At 43.3% G+C, this 21551-nt stretch overlaps 1 protein-coding gene across 1 annotated transcript in view; it reads right to left on the bottom strand.

Moving 5' to 3' along the window:
- LOC132822843 (Na(+)/dicarboxylate cotransporter 3-like) overlaps window positions 1–21551 on the bottom strand; it is a 57273-nt gene that overhangs the window by 24570 nt on the left and 11152 nt on the right. The window contains exons 3-6 of the mRNA XM_060836217.1: window positions 21008–21162; window positions 13093–13156; window positions 7137–7325; window positions 2483–2608 (exon numbers count right to left, since the gene is read on the bottom strand). Of these exons, the coding sequence (XP_060692200.1) occupies window positions 2483–2608; window positions 7137–7325; window positions 13093–13156; window positions 21008–21162 (534 nt within the window). The remainder of the gene's footprint in view (window positions 1–2482; window positions 2609–7136; window positions 7326–13092; window positions 13157–21007; window positions 21163–21551) is intronic.

Below are 21551 nucleotides of genomic sequence, written 5' to 3'. Positions count from 1 at the left end.
GCACCCGGAGGAAACCCACACAAACACGGGGAGACTGTGCAAACTCCACACAGTCAGTCACCTGAGGCGGGAATTGAACCCGGGTGCTAACCACTGTGCCACCGTGCCGCCCTGTTATGACACAGGGTAAACCCTTCTGCTAATTTAACTCGGGCACACAGAAAAGCTCACAATGTCTCATAATCCGTAAAGGTATGAGTGACAAGGAACTATCAAATCCCACTATTTAAAGAAAATTTTAACAATTTATTCTTTAACTCAAAAAACATTAAACACCAACTAACTACACTATAATCCTCCTTTGTCTGATTGATCTATCTACCTCCCATTCTACAACAATATACCGATCTGGTTAAAAAACCCGCAATTAAGTTTAACTAGAAACTCAAATTTCAAAACCAGTCAACTTTCAGTCTTCCCTTTGTAGTTTCCTCTGTAGATTTTCCTGGGTCTTTTCTTTGGTCTTCTGCTTCACAGATTTCACATGGACAGGTAGCTTTCAGAGAGTGATTCTGCAGGCCATCTGTATTTGTGGGTGCTCTTTGCCACTCTGATTAACTGTTCAAAATGTCTGATTTTTGTCCCCCAAAACATCAGATCGTCTCACTCGTCTGATATCGTCAAAACATTAAAACTCAAATTCGATTGGATTTTGGTATCTTGGGGCATAATTTAAACTGATTGGCCAAATTTGACTTTGTTGTGTAATATAGCAATCCAGTTCTAGCTATTTGTTTCACAGCCAAATGTTACATTTTTTAATTATTCAGCACAATCCGTGCTTGTTTAATCCTTGCCAGCTTTCACTCTCTCGTAAAGGTACAATACACACCTACAACTTCATAACAATTCACGTCCATTCCCTGAAAGTATTACCCTGGGCCTCTGTGTTGCTGGTTAAGTGGCATTATCATTATGTCAATGATCTCCCCGAATTACTTGTTTAGCAATATAAAGCTAAATCAGTACACGTTACATAAGCTTCAATGGTGTTCAGCTAATTTAACTTTTCTGCACTCATAGAGTCCCCACAGTATGGAAGCTATTCAGCCCACACTGACCCTCCAGGTGGAGCATTCCACGCAGACCCATCCATATAACACTGTATTTTCCATGGCTAATCCACCTAGCCTGTACACTATAGCAATTTAACATGGCCAATTCACCTAACCTGCATATCTTTGGACTGTGGGAGGGAACCCACACAGAGAATGTGCAAACTCCACACAGACAGTCACCTGAGGCTGGACTTGAACCCAGGTCCCTGGAACTGTGAGGGAGCAGTGCTAACCATTGAACCACCCGTGCTCTGACTAAGCACAGCAATCTCTATAAAATCTCATCCTCTTCTATCAAAACTGCCCACTGCTGCAGGATCATCCTGAAGATAAAAGGCAACACCCTGATTTTCTCCATAACCAACCATCTTCTTAAACTCCTCTCCCCTATCCCTTCCACCTCTGGTAATGAGAGGACCACGTGGAACACATGATGTCTCAGACCATTTGTTTCACTGCCTCTACTATTATTCCCCCCTTTTCCCACTCACCAGAATTTGCCTTCAGTTTCCCCTATCTCTGAGCCTTGAACCTGCAATCTTTTACAATTTCTCTTCGTCCACACAATGCTCTCAATTTGCTTATTGTTGTCCAGTTTTCCGCCATTCCTAAGGTGTGCTAAACATCCAGTTTCTCATCCAGTACCCTGTGCTAGTTAAATGTTTCTGTCTTCCTAGATATTTCTCCATTCAAAACTAGCATCGTCATCCCTTCAAAAAAAAACTTTGGATGCAACTGTAAACTATGATTCAATTGCCAAACTAACTTTCATCTCCAAAATCCACGGAGACTCCAAAATAGGTCTACTGTCAACTTAACTGAGGCTGTAAAGATAGCCGTCATGGAGAATTTCAGTTAAAAGATGCCATATAAACACAGCTTTGTTTTGTTGCTTTTGTCATGAGCTCTACCTTGGACTTGTGAAATAAATTAGTCTAACATGGTTGATTGTCATATTATATTGCCTTGAATACAAATGAATATACAAGCACATCTAAGTGATTACTGATAATGTCTGAAAGAGAGTGTACTTAAATATGAGAATCTTCTAGATGGTAGAATTTAGTCGTTTGGGAGAGGGGAACATTTCCTTTATTTAAACATGGATCAATGGATGATTTGCAATGCAGAGTGGCAATAACAGCATGAGTATAAATCCCTCACCAGCTGAGTTAACCATGAAGGTTCAACCTTCTCAAACTCTCCTCCTGTCTGAGGCATCGTGACCCTCAGGTTAAACTCACCAACAGTCACCTCTCTCTCATGAGAGAGCAGCTCTGTCGTTGTCTGTAACAATGGTAACTTTGTTTTATAAAGGGAGGTGAGAAATTTCCTGTGACTGCCATATTTAAGATTTTGTTATACGCAGCAGGTATAAAACATTGCAGCATCTTTTGTTTTATATCCACGATCCCACCTTGTACCTTAGCCTGAGGCCTCCATACAGGAATGTGATCCAGAGCCACGCCAGTACGAGGAATATCAAAGAGAGGGGTAGGGCAAACACGAACCAGGAACCAAAATTCAACTCGTCCGACTGAGGAAAAATGCTGACGAGACAAACAAACTCAAATCATAAATGCACCAACAAGTAGATCGATATTGTTAGTCAGAATTAATTACATGGATGACAAAGCATTTGAAGCATAGAAGCAGATGCTGTTAAACTACTCTCACAAAATTATCACTCAATCCTCACAGCTTGTCCTTCTTAATTTTATCCTGTAGACATGGTTGGCCGGTTAAAGAATGGATCAGGGAAAATCCACTGGGTGTTTTCCTGCACAGGTTCAAATCTGACCTACTGCAGAGGTATGCAAGGCCTTTTCTAAACAGTATAATGTCTGCGTTCTAGTATTAAGGGTCTCTTGGTGCCATAGTAGTATTCCGACCTTTGGTCCTAAAGGCCTGGGTACGAGCCCCATCTACTTCAGAGGTGTGTTATTACAAAACTGGGGTTGCTGGGAAAACTCAACAGGTCTGGCAGCATCTGTGGAGAGAATGCAGAGTTAATGTTTCAGGTTCAGCCATCCTTATTCAGAAACTGATGATAGCTGGGAAGAGGTTGGCATTAATGCAGAAGATGGGGTTGGGGGGGGAGGGTGGAGGAGTAAATGACAGATTGAGATAGAGTCCAAAGAGAGAGAAAATCAGTTGAATAAAGGACTGGCTAAAGATCTGTCTGGGGGCAATGAATAGCAGCTAAAGGGAACCATTAGTGGCTGACAATGGGTTGTCTGTGGTAGTCGCCCATGTGATGACAAGGCCTGGTGTGTGGGGATTGGGGTAAGGACACGGGAGAAGGTGCCTCAAGCCCTGAAATAGTTGAACTTGATATTGAGTCCAGAAGGCTGTAGAGTACACAAATGGAAAATGAGGTGCTGTACTTCCAGCTTGCGCTGAGTTTCCCTGGAGCACTGTAGCAAGCCCAAGATGTTGATAAGGGAACATGACTGTGTGTTGTGGTGGCAATGATCTTCTGTATAAAAACCAACCTTTTCCTGGCTACCATCAGTTCTGAAGAAGGGTTATTGGACCCAAAACGTTAACTCTGCATTCTTTCTATAAATGTTGCCAGAGCTGCTGAGTTTTTTCAGCAATTTATGTTTTTTGTTCCTGAAGTGGAACACATTTGAACAGGTTGATTCAAAATAGCTATCCATCTTATTTCTTCTCATTTGTACATTTAGCCAGCCTTCTTTCCAAAGCATCTATGAGATTTTCTCAACCATGTCTTGTGGAAGCAAGTTTCATATTCAAATCACTCTCTCTTTAAAGAAACTTCATCTGAATTCCTTGTTGGATTTATTAGTGACCGTTTTATCATCCTGTCCACTTGCTTTTACCCCTCACAAGTGGAAATGAGGGTGTGAATTCTGAAATGCAATTTCTCGCATTCTCCTGGGGCTGCTACCTCTCTTCTTCCAACCACTCTCAGTTCATTTGTGCAGAGATAACATGATCTCATACCTTTCGGATTGTCATACTAGAATTGCAAACATAAACAAAATGAAATGCAGAAAAATACTAAACCCTTTGGCAACAGTGTGTGTGCAGTTTGCAGGATCTCCCCGTGTCTGTGTGGGCTTCTGTTGTTCCAGTTTCCACTCACATTCCAAAAATGTACAGTTTAGATGCATTGGCTAAGGAAAATGTGGGATTAGGAGCCTAGAGGACGCTGGGTGAGATGTTCTTTGGAGAGTCAGTGTGGGCCTGAAGGGCCAAATGGCCTCTTTCCACATTGCAGGGATCTTGATTCACTGACCCGAAACATTAAATCTCTTTTTCTCTGTGCAGATGCCTGACATCACCCTGGCACCCCCTTTATCATTTTCTACTTTTAGTTGGGTTTCCAGCATCTATTGTATTTTTTCTGTTCACTGGATAAGGAGGCTGGATATTATTTAACTTGTTTTACACTAAGTGTCAAGGCATTGTAAAATCAGTTCCTGTTCCATACTGGCAATCTATTCTCACATCTCCTGAAAGCAGATGCTTACTGCTTTTTAATCAGTGACAGCCTACCCCACAACTAGCAACGTCAGACTTACGTCAAATATTAAATTATAGAATCCCTACAGTGTGGAAGCAGGCCATTTGGCCCATCGAGTCCACACTGATTCTCCAAACAACATCCCACCCAAAACCACCCTACTACCCGATCCCTGTAACCCTGCATTTCTTGTGGCTAATCCACCTAGTCTGCACCTCCTTGAACACTATAGGCAAATTAGCAGGCCAATCCACTTAACCTGCACATCTTTGGACTATGGAAGGAAACCAGTGCACCTTGGGGAAACCCATGCAGACATAGGGGGTTGCGCATGTGCAAACCTCAAACAGACAGTCGCATGAGGGTGGAATCAAACCCAGGTCCCGGTTGCTGTGAGGCAGCAGTGCTAACCAATGAGCCACCTTCACATTACGGTGCTCACCCACGTTTCATATCTGAAACTTATAAAAAGACAGTTTTTAATGAAACAGGGACATTTACTACAAGTAAACTACCAATTTGCATTATTGTAATCCCACTTCACCAGGATCTACAGACCTCACCAGTGACAAATAACCCATGGAAATGCATAAAGAACTATTATCCTGCATTATCAAATGCATATTCAGATATTAGACTTTGGAAGAATGAACCAATCTAAAGTTATTGCTTGGAGAAAAGTCCTTGAGTTTGAGTATTGCTGTAAAAAGGAAGGGTTTAGAGGGATATGGGTCAAGTGTTGGCAAATAGGACTAAATTAATTTAGGATATCTGGTTGGCATGGGCTAGTTGGATCAAAGGGTCTGTTTCCATGCTGTACATCTCTATGACTCTATGACTTGGAAAATTTACATCTTGCACTCATCAGGACAATTTGCGAGAATTGAAATTCGCGGAAGTCAAATGAGCTCACTTTCCTTGATGACTTGATTGAGAGATTAGACAAGGGATTCGCCTCTACTGTCTACTACAACCTACCTTCACTGGTCAGTATACCCCAGTTCGTGTTTTACAAGATTGGACTTCTCAGCAACCTCGATTACCCAAAGGACACAGGCGGGGAGTATTTCATTCAGTTAATCAAATGCCAGATAGTCGAATACCGGATAACATAGTTAGCCAAGCATCAGGACCTTGTGATCCTGATCAATAATCTGAAATTTGGTTAATTGAATGCTGGATATTTGAGGTTCCTCTGTAGACAGGGCCCGGCATTCACTGTGCAAACTCAATGCAGAAATTGAGCCCAACAAAGCCACCCTGTGTGACAATGACTATCCTGATCACAATGTGGAGGCGCTGGTGTTGGACTTGGGTGGGCAAAGTTAAAAATCGCACAACACCAGGTTATAGTCCAACAGGTTTATTTGGAAGCACTAGCTTTTGGAGCACTGCTCCTTCGCCTTTGCACTCATCAAGAAATCAATGCTTTCTTTTACATCTAATGGCGTTTTGAGATTCTAATGGAAGATAGAAAGAAGTTGTATATCCAAACTAATTTTGTGTGCGTTTATCCAGGACATGTCTCAGCAGAAAACCACCAGCCGTTGTGAGAGAAAATTGCTACTCCCTCTGTCACTCTCCATATAAGACAGCACTCTGTTTGCTAAGTTTGATTACCTCACCATTAACATAAGCCCTTCCTTGTTCAACTCAAGAAAACCCGTCCGGTTCATTCGTTATCACAGCATGTAAACAGTTAAGTACACAGTCAGAATTGGTAAATACATGCTTGTCAAGTTCAATATCCTGTTGCAAACAAACAATGAGTGAGAAAAAAAGGGGGAGCCATTTCAACCCCTTCTCACCTGGTCCTAACATAAATGGGAATAGGTCATTCAGTCTCTCAAGCTTATTCAATTAGATTTGGGCTGATCTGACTGCAACTCAATTTCTTCACCCTGTGACTCTTATCCTTGAATATCTTGAAAGCTCAAACTGATTCAGCAACTACAAGCTTATCGGGGATGGGGGTGGGGAGGATAAGAATTCCATACTTTATCCATTTTGTGCTAAAAGTGCTTCTCACATGATTTAACTATGTGATTGTAACAGGGCATGTTGCACTAATTATAGAAGGATGTTGCAGTAAGACTCAATCCTGGTCTCTTCATACATGTACTTTTCAGCAGTCTTTCTTTAACAACTACTTCACAGGATCATCGACTAGTCCAGCACTTATTGCCCAAAGAGCAGTTAAGGGTCAAACCACATTGCTGTGGGTCTGGAGTCATATGTTGCTCTGATCATATGACGACAGCAGATTTCCTTCCCTAAAGCGTATTAGTGAACCAGACAGGTTTTTTAAAAACAACACTGGTTACAAGTTCACCGTTAGCTTTTAACCCCAGTTTTTCATTTTATTGAATTCAAACATCTCTATCTGCACAGTGGGATTTGAACCCATTACCTAAGAGTATTAGCTTTGGATTTGGGAATTACAATTCTTCCACTCACCTGCACTCGACACAAAGCAGAATCAAACGCACAATATTCTTGGTCCCAACCATGCACCTGTTTTTGTGACTAATTCCTTTCTGAAGAACATTTCTTTTAAACGCTAGCATGAGAGATTTATTATTTACCTTTTCAGTTGACCGTCAAGGATAAGGTTTGGTGGTGTTCCTGTTAAAGTGCTTATCCCTCCGATAGATGCAGCATATGGGATGGAAATGAGTATACTCTTCGCCAAATTCTTGCTAGGCTTTTCCAATTGGCTCTGTTCAGTTGGCTGAGGTGAGTCCTCAGTTCTGAGTTCCTGTACTTCACTCTTCCTGAAAAAGAATACAGAGAATATTGCTAACTAGACTGGCAGAGGTCAACAGCTTCCTTGGAGCTGTTGACAGATTCTCAGACACACTACCACTATAGTGCATCGCTCTGCAAGACTCGGTCAAATATGAAGTGTTATAGTCCATCCTCAGTGTTTTATTCTACTCCAGTGTTAGGCTGTCAGTTATCACATTATTACAGTTATCCATCACATCAGCAACAAACATAGATCATAGAACATAGAAAAGTATAGCACAGAACAGGCCCTTTGGTCTACAATGTTGTGCCAAGATTTAATCCTAATTAAAATATAGTAAATTAACCTACACACCCCTCAACTCACTGCTATCCATGTGTATGTCCAGCAGTCACTTTAATGTCCCCAGTGACTCTGCTTCCACCAATGCAGCTGGCAACACATTCCATGCATTCACAACTCTCTGTGTAAAGAACCTACCTCTGACGGCTCCTTTATACCTTCCTCCCAATATCTTCAAACTATGACTCCTCATACCAATCAATCCTGCCCTGGGGAAATGTCTCTGGCTATTGACTTTATCTATTCCTCTCATTAGCTTATATACCTCGATCAGGTCACCTCTCTTCCTCCTTCTCTCTCTTGAGAAAAGTCCGAGCTTATTCAACCTTTCTTCATAAGGCAAGCCTTTCAGTCCAGGCTGCATCCTGGTAAATCTTCTTTGCACCCTCTCCAAAGCCTCTGTATCTTTCCTATAGAAGGGCAACCAGAACTGGACACAATATTCCAAGTGTGGTCTCACCAGGGACTTGTAGAGCTGTAGCAAAACCTCGCAGCTCTTAAACTCGATCCCCCTATTAATGAAAGCCAAAACACCATATACTTTCTTAACAACCCCATCCACTTGGGTTGAAAATGTGTTGCTGGTTAAAGCACAGCAGGTCAGACAGCATCCAAGGAACAGGAAATTCGACGTTTCGGGCCAGAGCCCTTGATGAAGGACTCTGGCCCGAAACGTCAAATTTCCTGTTCCTTGGATGCGCCTGACCTGCTGTGCTTTAACCAGCAACACATTTTCAGCTCTGATCTCCAGCATCTGCAGACCTCACTTTTTACCCATCCACTTGGGTGGCAACTTTGAGGGATCTATGTACCTGCACACCCAGATCCCTCTGTTCCTCCACACTGCCAAGAATCCTATCTTTAATCCTATAATCAGCATTTGAGGTTGACCTTCCAAAATGCATCACTTCGCATTAATCCAGGTTGAAGTCCATCTGCCATTTCTCAGCCCAGCTCGGTATCCTGTCTATGTCGCATTGCAGCCTGCAATAGCCCTCTATACTATTGATGACGCCTCCAACCTTTGTATCATTTGCCAATTTATTAACCCACCCCTCAACCTCCTCATCCAAGTCATTTATAAAAACTACAAAGAGTATAGAGGCTCAAGAACAGAGCCCAGTGGGACCCCACTCAACGCTGTCGTCCAGGCAGAATGCTTTCCATCTACAACCACTCTCTGCCTTCTGTCAGCCAGCCAATTCTGAATCCAGATAGCCAAATCTCCCTGTATCCCATACTTCCTGACTTTATGAATTGGGAACCTTATCAAGTGCCTTGCTGAAGTCCATATGCACCACATCCACTGCTCGACATTCGTCAACCTGTCTTGACACCTCCTCAAAGAACTCAATAAGACTTGTGAGGCATGACCTGTCCCTCACAAAGCCATGCTGGCTGCCTTTAATTGCACTACTCTTTCCCTATAAAGAGGGAAAAATTATACAGTATTCCAGATGTGGTGTCGCCAATCCCTCTACAAATGCAGAAGAACATTCCTTTTTTTTTAATTCAAATCCTTTTGCAAAAAAGGTAATCTTTCATGTGTTGTCTTAAGCCCTTACTGTACTGCATACAAACAACTTGTGATTCATGGACCAGGATACCCAGATCTTTTTGCACAGTCCTGCAATCTCTTCGTTTAAATAATATGCTGCTTTTCTAATCTTCATACCAAAGTGGACAGACGCACATTTTCCCACCTTATGCTCCACCTACCAACTTTTTGACAACTTGTTTGACTTATCCAAATCCTTTCATAGACTCTGCTAGCTTCTTCACACATTACTGTCCTACCTATCTTGTGACATCAGCAAGTACCTTTATCCAAGTCACTGAGATCAATTGTAAATAGCTGATGTCCTAACACTGACCCCATTGCACTCATAAGACTTTAAGACTTACGAGCAGAAATTAGGCCATTCAGCCCATCGAGTCTGCTCTGCCATTCAATCATGGCCGATAAATTTGTCAACCCCATTCTGCCGTTTTCTCCCCATAACCCTTGATCCCCTTGATACTCAAGAATCTATCCACCTCGAATATACCCAATGAGCTGGCCTCCACAGCCTTCTGTGGCAATGAATTCCATAGATTCACAACTCTCTGGCTGAAGAAATTTCTCCTTACCTTCATTCTAAAAGGTGACCCTTTATTCTAAGGCTATGCCTTGGGTCCTAGTCTCTCTTACCAACTGAGTTTTTTCCAGACATGCTTTGATTTATTGTTGTCGCATGTTGTCACTTTGGAAAGTTGGCTTTGAATGCAGAATACAGGGTTAAAGGCAGGATTCTTAGCAGTGTGGAGGAACTGATGGATCTTGGGGTCCATGTCCATAGATCCCTCAAGAATTGCCACCCAAGTTGATAGGCTTGTCAAGAAGGAGTATGGTCTGTTGGCTTTCATTTAGCAGGGGGATTGAGTTTAAGAGCCACAAGGTTATGCTGCAGCTCGACCACACCTGGCATATTGTGTTCAGTTCTGTTCGCCTCATTATTGGAAAGAGGTGGAAGCTTTACAGAGGGTGCAGAGGAGATTTACCAGGAGGCTGCCTGGACTGGAGGGCATGTCTTATGAAGAAGGGTTGAGGGAGTAGGGCTTTTCTCACTGGAGTGAAGAAGAATGAGAGGCGACTTGATCGAGGTGTATAAGATGATGAGAGGCATAGATAGAGTGAATAGGCAGGGATTCTTTTCCAGGGCTATCACGAGAGGGCATAATTTTAAGTGATTAGAAGAAGGTTTCGGGGAGATGTCAGAGGTAGGTTTTTTTACACAGAGAGTAGTAGGTGCGTGGAATGCACTGCCAGCAGTGGTAGTAGAGTCAGATACGTTAGGGACATTTAAGCAAATCTTGGATAGGCACATGGAAGATAGTACCCTGAAGGGTGTGTAGATTAGTATGATCTTTGAGTAGGATGAAAGGCTGGCACAACATCAAGGGCTGAAGAGCCTGCACTGTGCTGAACTGTACTATGTTCTGAAACATCTTCCCAACAACTGCTCTATCCAGGCCATTCAGTATTCTGTATGTTTCAATTAGACCCCCCTCATCCTTCTAAAGTCCATCGAGTATAAACTCAAAGTCCTCAAACACTCCACCTGCTACATCTTTCCAACCCAAAAAAAAACCAACCTATTCCTGCTATTCCCTGCTTCCTGTTAGCAAACCAATTCTCTCTCTATACCAATATGTTACTGCTATTATCAAAGTAAATTGGATTTTGGTTCAAAAGGGAAAAGGGAAAAGGTTTTTGTAGTCATTGTACTGAGGTCAACCAGGTGGACTTCATAGAATATGAGTTCCCTAATTGGGGCTGTTAACCTGGTCCAATCAGGGAGCTCTGGCTGACAGATGTAAGCAGGAGTGTCAGAGATTCTATTCACTCTGAGAGCCAACTCTGAGGCATCTGGATCACTATTAATCACAATGCGTGCATAATAAAGGGTGACTTGGAGACTGGATACTGGCCTTTGTGAAGTTATTTCATTTTTCTCTTAGCAGGAATTTTATTTTTGAGTTCAATTCAGTTCAGAGGACCCAATCACTGCAGTAGCAGTGTTTTTTAGTCCGTGAAGCTTTCAGGCTGAGAGAGTTTACCATCTTCAAGTTGTTAGAACTGAGAACATTTAGGCCCTCAGAATAGTGAAAGGTTTATACCTGTAGATTTGGAAAGGAATCTTGTCACCAAAGACCTCAGAAAATAAGCTGAAGGAGTCAGTTAGTAGAAACTTAAAGTATTGTAATAGGAATGTGATTTCTCTTTAAATCTCTGTAATGGATACTGTTAGGAAACAGGATCAAAAGTTGTTTAGCTTTTTAAATTAAGATTTTTCAAACCTGTCTTCTTTATCCCTATCATTTCTTTCGTTTTTGGGTAACAACTTAGGTTCTGTTGTTGAAGAGTAACTGCAGCCTCGCGTAAATACATTTTAGTAACTAACCACCATGTTAGCTATTATTTTTTTCAAATGCATGTAATCTAACAAGGCAGGTTTTATTTTAAGATATGGCTTGTTCAGAATCATCATCAGCTTTTTTTTTTAGAATTCATTCACGGAATGAGGTCAGTATTTATTGCCCATCCCTAGTTGCCGAGGGGGCAGTTAAGAGTCAGCTATGGGTCTGGAGTCATCTGTAAGCCAGACCACAGTTTCCTTCCATAAAGAACATTAGTGAGCCAGATGGATTTTTCTCCAAGAGACAACAATGATTTTCATGATCATTGATCAACGAGGGGAGAGGCGATGGCCTAGTGGTATTATCACTAGACTATTAGAATTAGAATTAAAATCCTATTAATCCAGAAACTCAGCTAATGTTCTGGGAACATGGGTTAGAATCCCGCCACAGCAGATGGTGGAATTTGAATTCAATAAAAAAAAATCTGAAATTAAGAATCAACTGATGATCATGAAACCGTTGCTGATTGTTGGTAAAATCTACCTGGTTCATTCACGTCTGTTAGGGAAGGAAACTGTCATCCTTACCTGGTCTGGCCTACCATGTGACTCCAGACCCACAGCAATGTGGTTGACTCTTAACTGAGCCACTCAGTTGTATCAATCGACTGCAAGAAAGTAGCTCACCACCCCCTACTCAAGGGCAATAGAGGGTGGGAAATAAATACTAGCCTAGCCAGCGATGCTCACGTCCCAAGACTGAATTTTTAAAAATTATTAAACTCTTAATTTCAGATTGCTTTTAAATTTAGTTCAAATTCTGCCTTCTGTCATGGTGGGATTTCAACACAGGTCCCCAGAACATTGCCTGGGTCTAGTGATCATGCCATGAGGCCATCACCTCTCCCTAACAGGGGGACCATACCACCGTGAAGAGATGCAGTGTGGGAGAAATAGCAGGGCTGGCAAATGGGCAGATGGGGGTTTTATGGGTTCTGCCAAATGTTCAATCGCATTCATTGTCAGTGTTTTTAATCTTCTCAAATAACTATAAATGTTCCTTCTTTAAGCATTTTGTCCATTTGTATTTGAGTCTGGTGTCCTTTCTCAAGTTTTCTGAAAACCTGTTCTAGCAGATTGCTACCTTGATATTCATGATTCTTCACAATGCTGGCCTCTTTTCTCACTGGTCTGGGGTGTCTGAAGATATTGTTTTCCATATAATTATTTAGCTAAGCATACACCTTCTTGCGTTACCCCCACCCAATCACAAAGCTGTGATCGCTAACTTGGGTCAGCCATCAAGGTTCTGAATCCACCCCAACTGCTACCGAGATCGCAGCCCATATTGTCACCAATCGGAGCTACACTGGGCAGGTGGCTGAGATACCTGGCTCAGATGAGGGACACTTCCCACCACATCATGGCACCTCCCACAAATATATAATTAGCAAACAAGCAATAGGAAATCTCATAAATATATGATACTGCAACACAATGTGACTAAAGGAATTTTAAGCCCATTTATAAACTCCACTTCGTTCTTACCCTTCTTCTTCTGCTTCTTGATTATCAGGATTCTCTTCAGTAGGCAATTCGTGCTTCTGTAGTTCTTTAGCGAAAAAAGGAACCTTCATCATTATTTATTTCCTCATTTTAAAGATCTTATATTTTAGATAAGTTAATAAAGAAGAAAAAGATTTTCATGAAAAGGCCTATTCACAAGGCATCCCAAAGTGTTCTATGCCAATTAAGTACTTTTGAAAGTGTTGCCAATGTTCTTGCAGTGTAGGGGCCGATGTTACTTCGGCACCAAATAAGCTGCACTGAAATAACTGACTAATACTATCCCAAAGAATGGGATTCCTGGACAACTCTAATTCCAGAATGAAAGCTGGCTTCAGAGACCAAATGTCTGATTTCTGCAATTGGTTACCGTGGTAGTTAATGACTGAAATGTTAGGCTGCAGATGTTCTTTAACAACAGAATATGAATTGATTACACGAAAGAAAAATCAAATTAACAAAGCTTTGACAAGCAAAACAGAATTTCAATCTGTTTCCTTCCTCTAACATGTAATCTGTCTGACAGACATTAGACAATAGACAATAGGTGCAGGAGTAGGCCATTCTATCCTTCAAGCCAGCACCACCATTCATTATGATCATGGCTGATCATCCTCAATCAGTATCCTGTTCCTGCCTTATCCCCATAACCCTTGATTCCACTATCCTTAAGAGCTCTATCCAACTCTTTCTTGAAAGTATCCAGAGACTTGGTCTCCACAGCCTTCTGGGGCAGAGCATTCCATACACCCATCAGTCTCTGGGTGAAGATGTTTCTCTTCAACTCTGTTCTAAGTGACCTACCCCTTATGTTTAAACTGTTTCCTCTGTTTCAGGACTTATCTATCAACGGAAACATGCTTCCTGCCTCCAGAGTGTCCAATCCTTTAATAAGCTTATACTGTCTCAATCAGATCCCCTCACAGCCTTCTAAACTCAAGCATATACAAGCCCAGTCGCTCCAATCTTTCAGCGTAATATAGTCCTGCCATTCCGGGAATTGACCTTGTGAACCCATGCTGCACTCCCTCAATAGCCAGAATGTCTTTCCTCAAATTTGGAGACTAAAACTGCCCACGATATTCCAGGTGCGGTCTCACTAGGGCCCTGTACAGCTGCAGAAGGACCTCTTTGCTTCTATACTCAATTCCTCATGTTACGAAGGTGAGCATGCTATTACTTTTCTTCACTGCCTGCTGTACCTGCATGCTTGCTTTCATTGACTGATGTACAAGAACACCTAGATCTCGTTGTACTGCCCCTTTACCTATCTTGACTCCATTTAGGTAGTAGCTGAAAATGTGTTGCTGGAAAAGCGCAGCAGGTCAGGCAGCATCCAAGGAACAGGAGGATCAATGTTTCAGGCATAAGCCCTTCTTCAGGAATGAGGAAATTGTGTCCAGCAGGCTAAGATAAAAAGTAGGGAGGAGGGACTTGGGGGAGGGGCATTGGAAATGTGATAGGTGGAAGGAAGTCAAGATGAGGGTGATAGGCCAGAGTGGTGGTGGGGGCGGAGAGGTCAGGAAGAAGATTGCAGGTTAGGAAGGCGACACTGAGTTCGAGTGATTTGACTGAGACAAGGTGGGGGGGAGGGGAAATAAGGAAACTGGAGAAATCTGAGTTCATCCCTTGTGTTTGGAGGGTTCCTAGGCGGAAGATGAGCGCTCTTCCTCCAACCGTCGTGTTGCTATGGTCTGGCGATGGAGGAGTCCAAGGACCTGCACGTTTCAGAGAACACCTCTGGGACACCCGGACCAACCAACCCAACCGCCCCGTGGCTCAACACTTCAACTCCCCCTCCCACTCCACCAAGGACATGCAGGTCCTTGGACTCCTCCATCGCCAGACCATAGCAACACGACGGTTGGAGGAAGAGCGCCTCATCTTCCGCCCAAGAACCCTCCAACAACAAGGAATGAACTCAGATTTCTCCAGTTTCCTCATTTCCCCTCCCCCCACCTTGTCTCAGTCAAATCACTCGAACTCAGCACCGCCCTCCTAACCTGCAATCTTCTTCCTGACCTCTCTGGCCCCACCCCTCTCCGACCTATCACCCTCACCTTGACCTCCTTCCACCTATCGCATCTCCAAAGCCCCTCCCCCAAGTCCCTCCTCCCCACCTTTTATCTTAGCCTGCTGGACACACTTTCCTCATTCCTGAAGAAGGGCTTATGCCCGAAACATTGATTCTCCTGTTCCTTGGATGCTGCCTAACCTGCTGCGCTTTTCCAGTAATACATTTTCAGCTCTGATCTCCAGCATCTGCAGTCCTCACTTTCTCCTCCATTTAGGTAGTAATCTGACTTCCTGTTCTTGCCACCAAAGTGGATAACCATGCATTTATTCATATTAAACTGCATCTGACATGCATCTGTCCACTCACCTAACCTGTCCAGGTCACCCTGTATTCTCCTAACATTTCACCCTACCACCCAGCTTTGTGTCATAGCAATATGACATATCAATCCTATCTCAAATCTGTGATGTTATACTTCACTTATTCTTCCCAGTTCTTTTCCTCGCACTGCTGAGACAACTTTACAATTTCGATTTGAGTCTGCTAGCCCCACCACTTTTCATTTGTGCTGGGATAAACTTCCTTTCAGCTCGGATTCTGGAATGCATCTTTACACTCTCACAACATGAGTGTGTCATAGACCAAAACTATGTCAGCCAGGTTCCTTGGAAATGTACTGAAAAACCTGATTCTCCTGCCAGAAATAAAAACTGAACCAACCTCAATTCCCTGATTGTTCTGAGCTAAATTGAAGTCCACAGCTAAACTAATGGCCTCTTGTCTGTAGGTTTAGCAATGTAAGCATTCCACCCATTAACACAATATGTATCCTGTCAGACACTTCACTGGAGTCACATGCCTTCTCAGAAAGTAAGTGTTTAAGTCACTGTTTCAAATGACTTTCTGATCCTTATTAAGGTGGAACTAACCAAAATCGATCTGCCTGTTTTAAAATCCAGATTAGATGATAATAATATAGCTTATACAATTTTTATCACCCTAATTCATCTGCTTCAGTATGGGTTGTTGACAAGGACATCAGGAGCTCTCCTGTGTTCTTCTTGAAATAGTAGCTGTGAGATCTTCCATCTCCAGCTTCAATAGCATGTGGGACACAGGTTTAACAAATTGGCCGAAAATTGGCAGCATAGCCTTCCTCCTTTACAAACAGTCCTTTTAGAAAAAAGGCCTATAGATTTGCTTTTTCATAACCTTGCTAATTTGGTGTTCAGCTTTAGCGACTGATGCACTGGGGCTTGGAAATCCCTTTGTCAGGCCCAGAGGCTGAGCCACTTCTCCTTTGGATCGTTTTCTAACAGTGTTCCAACCTGCCATAGACTACAGCGGCTCAAAAAGGCAACTCATCACCACCCTGTCAAGGGGAACTAAGGATGGGTAACAAATGCTGGCCCAGCGACAACTGCATACTGCAAATTAATTTTTTTTTAAAATCATGAAATACCAGCTCTTTGTTTAAGCCACGCCTTATTTGTTAACTTGAATTTCCTTCATCATAGGATCCCTAAAGTGTGGGAGCATGCTATTCAGCCCATCATGTATGCATCAATCCTCTAAAGGGTATCCCACCCTCATCGCTGTCACCCTCCATTTCCCATGGCTAATTCAACTCTCCTACACCTCCTTGAAGACAATGGGCAATTTGGCATGGCCAATCCACCTAACCTACGCTTGCTTGGACTCTAGGAGGAAACCGGAGCATCTGGATGAAACCCACGCAGATGCTCGCCCGAGGCTAGAATTGAACCCTGAAGGGCTTATGCCCGAAACATCTAATTTCCTGTTCCTTGGATGCTGCCGGACCTGCTGCGCTTTTCCAGCAACACATTTTCATCTCTAACACTGTGGGCCACCTTGACTCCAACCAGCCATAGAGTCATTGAGATTTACAGCACACTGAAAGGCCCTTTAGCCAACTGCATCCACCATTGGTCAAAACAGTCACCTAACTATTCTAATCCCATATCCCAGTACTTGGCCCATAGCCTTTTATGTCTTGGCATCTCAAGTGCACATTGAAATACTCCTTCCTCCACCACCCCTACAGGCAGCGAATTCCAGATTCCCAACACCCTCTGGGTGAAAAGGGTTTTCCTTGCATCTGCTCAAAACTTCTTGTTCCTGACCTTAAATCCTCCTCCACCCTCGGTCATTGATCCCTCCATCAAGGGGAAAAGTTCCTTCCTGTCTACCCAGTCTGTACCTCTCATAATTTTACACATCTTATACATCCCCTCTCAATATCCTGTGATCCAAGGAATCCAACCCCAATCTGTCTGCAGAACTAAAACTCTCCAGCCCAGGCAACATCCTGACAAATCTCCTCTGCACTCTGTCCAGTGCAATCACATCCCTCCTATAATGAGGATCCAGAACTGTACGCAATATATTATTGTTCATGAAGCTCTCAGTGTACAGGTTGTTGCCATGTATCTTGAATCACAAGTGACCACATTCCCAAAATATTTAATTGGTTGGTTAAATAGAACACTGCAGGGAACAGTACTTCTTCTTATAGAGTCATAGAGATGTACAGCATGGAAACAGACCCTTTGGTCCAACTTGTCCATGTCGACCAGGTATTCCAACCAATCTAGTCCTACCTGCCAGCACCTGGCTCTTATCCCTCCAAATGCTTCCTATTCATTTACCCATCCAGATGCTTTTTAAATGTTGCAATTGTACCAGCCTCTACCACATCCTCTGGCAGCTCATTCCATACACGTACCACCCTCTGAGTGAAAACATTGCCCCTTAGGTCTCTTTTATATCTTTCCCCTCTCACCCAAACCTGTGCCCTCTAGTTCTGGACTCCCCCACCCCAGGGAAAAGACTTTGTCCATTTATCCTATCCATACCCCTCATGATTTTATAAACCTCTATAAGGTCACCCCACCCCAGCCTCTGACACTCCAGGGAAAACAGCCCCAGCCTATTCAACCTCTCCCTATAACTCAAATTCTCCAACCCTGACAACATCCGAGTAAATCTTTTCTGAACCCTTTCAAGTTCAGGCATTTTCCAGATCAAACCAACTTAATAATTTCAGGCCGTAATTATTGTCCCCATGTTTTTCAGACAGCAGTTGCTGTTAGTTATCATTTGTGCTTATTGAATCTCTCCAGCCTCTTGCTCTATCATGGATCTTCCCTATTGTACTTTTCCCACATTCTCTGTCTCTGAGTTCCCTGAAAATCTGTGACATCTGCTATGTCTAACAAAAGATTGCTGAGCTGAAACGTTTGGCTGAATTTTCCCAGCCCCTGAACAATGCAGTCAATAGCGAGTCATTAGGAAGGACGGGCAAGATGGAGAAATGCCATTTTTGACATGAGGAAAAGAAGTCCAATTTTCCACCAAGGTTTTAATAAGAATGTCCCTGTTCAGGGGTGAGGGGCCAATTCACCGGCATTAACATTCCGTTAATACCTCATTTCACCTCATTTATATGCAGCTTGCTATGTTTGCGAGCAGTGGAGAAAAACTGACAATGTGGTGCAGAGGGTGGTATGTGTATGGAATGAACTGCCAGAGGAAGTGGTGGAGGCTGGTACAATTGCAACATTTAAAAGGGACCTGGGTGGGTATATGAATAGGGATTGATGAGTTGGTCTGTTTCTGTGCTGTAAATCTCTATGACTCTGCACCAACTCTCCCCAGAGCACCCCACCCAAACCTTCACCCTATCCCTGTAACCCCACATTTCCCATGGCTAACCCACCCAGTCTGTACACAATGGAGTAATTTAGCATAGCCGATCCACATAACCTGCACATCTTTGGACTGTGGGAAGAAACTGGAGCTCCCGAAGGAAACCTGTGCAGACATGGGGAGAATGTGCAAACTCCACACCGACAATTACCTGAGGCTGGAGTTGAACCTGTATCCCTGGCACTGTGAGGCTGCAGTGTTAACCACTGTGCCACCAGATAGTGCCAGCCTTGCCATTTCATCATTGCACATTCAGCAATCACATAATAGGACACCTTTTTTTACAATGCTGCTATGAGGCTGCTTTGCTGCAGGGACAGGTATTCATTCTATGCATTGGAACAGGGAAAGATCTCAGGCCTCTTAGCTGCGTCTCTTAGAGTGCACTCACTCTGCACCCACTTGGATACCCACAGCATTCTCGGCCTTGCCTATTAGTGCAGATAGCCAGGCAGCTTATCATGTTTGGCAGCAATGAACAGTCAAGGGGGACTTATGGTCAGTTAGGAGGCTGAAGGTGAGTAAGTAGGAAGCACAGAGTGCAGGAAATGTTAGTAGTTTGGGGCGGATGGGGGGAATGAGAGTCATTAAGGGAAGATGCTGCATGCAATTTTGCGAGTGGTGAACCACGAGAGCTGAGATGGATGCAATGGCAGAGTTAAGAGTGACTGTGAGGTTGCAGAGAGAATATTGTGGCAAAGACCAGGAGGTTATCAACCTTACTGCAGTATGGCCATGCGCTCCTGCAGACACTGGGCACATACCGACCCAGACAGTGACTTCAAATCTGGGCGGCAGAATGCGGCCGAGTTTGTGGCTTGGGTTTCAATGTGGCCTCAGCAGGGTGAGTGCAGGAAGGTGCCAACGCTTCCCGACTGAGCGTAGTGGTACCTGGAGCATACATAATCGGGCAAAGAGTGGAGAATCGCATGAGATAACTTGCTAGAGTTCACTGAGAGAAGCCCTTTGCGAAGGTCTGTTGGATTAAGAGCTGAGTTTTGGGAATCTTCGGCCCGTTAATTCTGTTTTTGTCCACATAGATATAGTGTAATAATTTTCAAATTCTTTTTCACTTTTATTTCCAATGATAGGCCGAATCCACTCAACCTCTCCATTCAAGACAGTGTCCCCATACTTGGTCTCAGCCTCGTGAATATTCTTTGGAATGCCTCCGTGCTAGTATACCTTTCTAAGGCTAAGGGGCCCAAAACTATGTCAGTATTCTACCCGTGGTCTGACCAATACCTTGTATTGTTTTGGCAAAATCTCCCTACTTTTACACTCTAATCCCTCTGAAATAAAAACCAATCTTCTCATTGCCTTCCACGTTTACTTGCTAGTTTTTTGTGATTCAAGGACTCCCAAATCCCTTTGTCCTATAGCTTTTGGCATGCCTTTCTCCTTTTAGTAAAAAGTGAGGTCTGCAGATGCTGGAGATCAGAGCTGAAAATGTGTTGCTGGTTAAAGCACAGCAGGTCAGGCAGCATCCAAGGAACAGGAAATTCGACGTTTTGGGCACAAGCCCTTCTCCTTTTAAACAATATTCAGCTCATCTATTCATCCTGCCAAATTTCACATTTCCCACATTATATGCCATCTGCCAAGTTCTTGCTCACTTGCCGAATTTCTCAATATGTGTGTCTGCAGATTCTATTGCCCACCTTCTTCCTTTACCGGATATGTTCTCTCTTCCTCAGATAATAATCCAACTCCAGAGGGAGTTGGACCTGCCTCTGTTTACAGCATCCTGTAGGTTATTGTGAGAGCTTTATAGTTCCAAGTAGGGAAGTAACCATCCCATTCACAAACTGAGCAAGTAGGATTGAAATTAAGGAGCAAATTACTGCAGATGCCGAAATTTGCACTGAAAACAAAAAATGTTGGAGCTCTGATGAAGAGTAATTTACATTTGAAACGTTAGCTTGCTTTCTCTCCATGGATGTTGCCTGACCCAGTGTGATCTCCAGCAGTTTTTATTTTCAGGATTGAAATTAAGCTGAGGCTAGTAGCCTGTCTGTCAGGAGTCAGCCTGGTTGTTCAAATATTGCGTGCAGACTTTCTATTATTGAGTAATGCAGCCCTTTTTGTCTTTTTAGCATAAAGAACAGGAATTAACATTTTGATTTAAGATCAGATTTTACTTAAGACTACCTGTGTCGCTGGTCTTACTCTGTGGCACAGCTTCAAATTCTCCATACAGCCTCTTAAGGATAGCAGTGGCTATCGGCATCATCATGGCTGTGGTGGCTGTGTTACTCAGCCACATGGACAGAAGGGCAGTGGTCAGCATCATTCCCAGTGTGAGCCTAAAGAAGACAGCCAATACAGGGTTACAATTACAGTATGATATCGCACAAGAGATAGCTATTTGTCTGTCTTCACGTGCTGACAATTTCTACTCAGCTTTGATTAGATTACTTACAGTGTGGAAACAGGCCCTTCGGCCCAACAAGTCCACACCGACCCTGCCGAAGCGCAACCCACCCATACCCCCACACTTACCCCTTACCTAACACCACGGGCAATTTAGCATGGCCAATTCACCTGACCCGCACATCTTTGGACTGTGGGAGGAAACCGGAGCACCCAGAGGAAACCCACGCAGACACGGGGAGAACGTGCAAACTCCACACAGTCAGTCGCCTGAGTCTGGAATTGAACCCGGGTCTCAGGCTCAGTGAGGGAGCAGTGCTAA

The sequence above is a fragment of the Hemiscyllium ocellatum genome, chromosome 15 (assembly GCF_020745735.1).
Source record: "Hemiscyllium ocellatum isolate sHemOce1 chromosome 15, sHemOce1.pat.X.cur, whole genome shotgun sequence".
NCBI classification, from domain to species: domain Eukaryota; kingdom Metazoa; phylum Chordata; class Chondrichthyes; order Orectolobiformes; family Hemiscylliidae; genus Hemiscyllium; species Hemiscyllium ocellatum.
The sequence above is the reverse complement of the archived record's forward strand: the minus strand, read 5'-3'. Positions and strand labels throughout refer to the sequence as shown.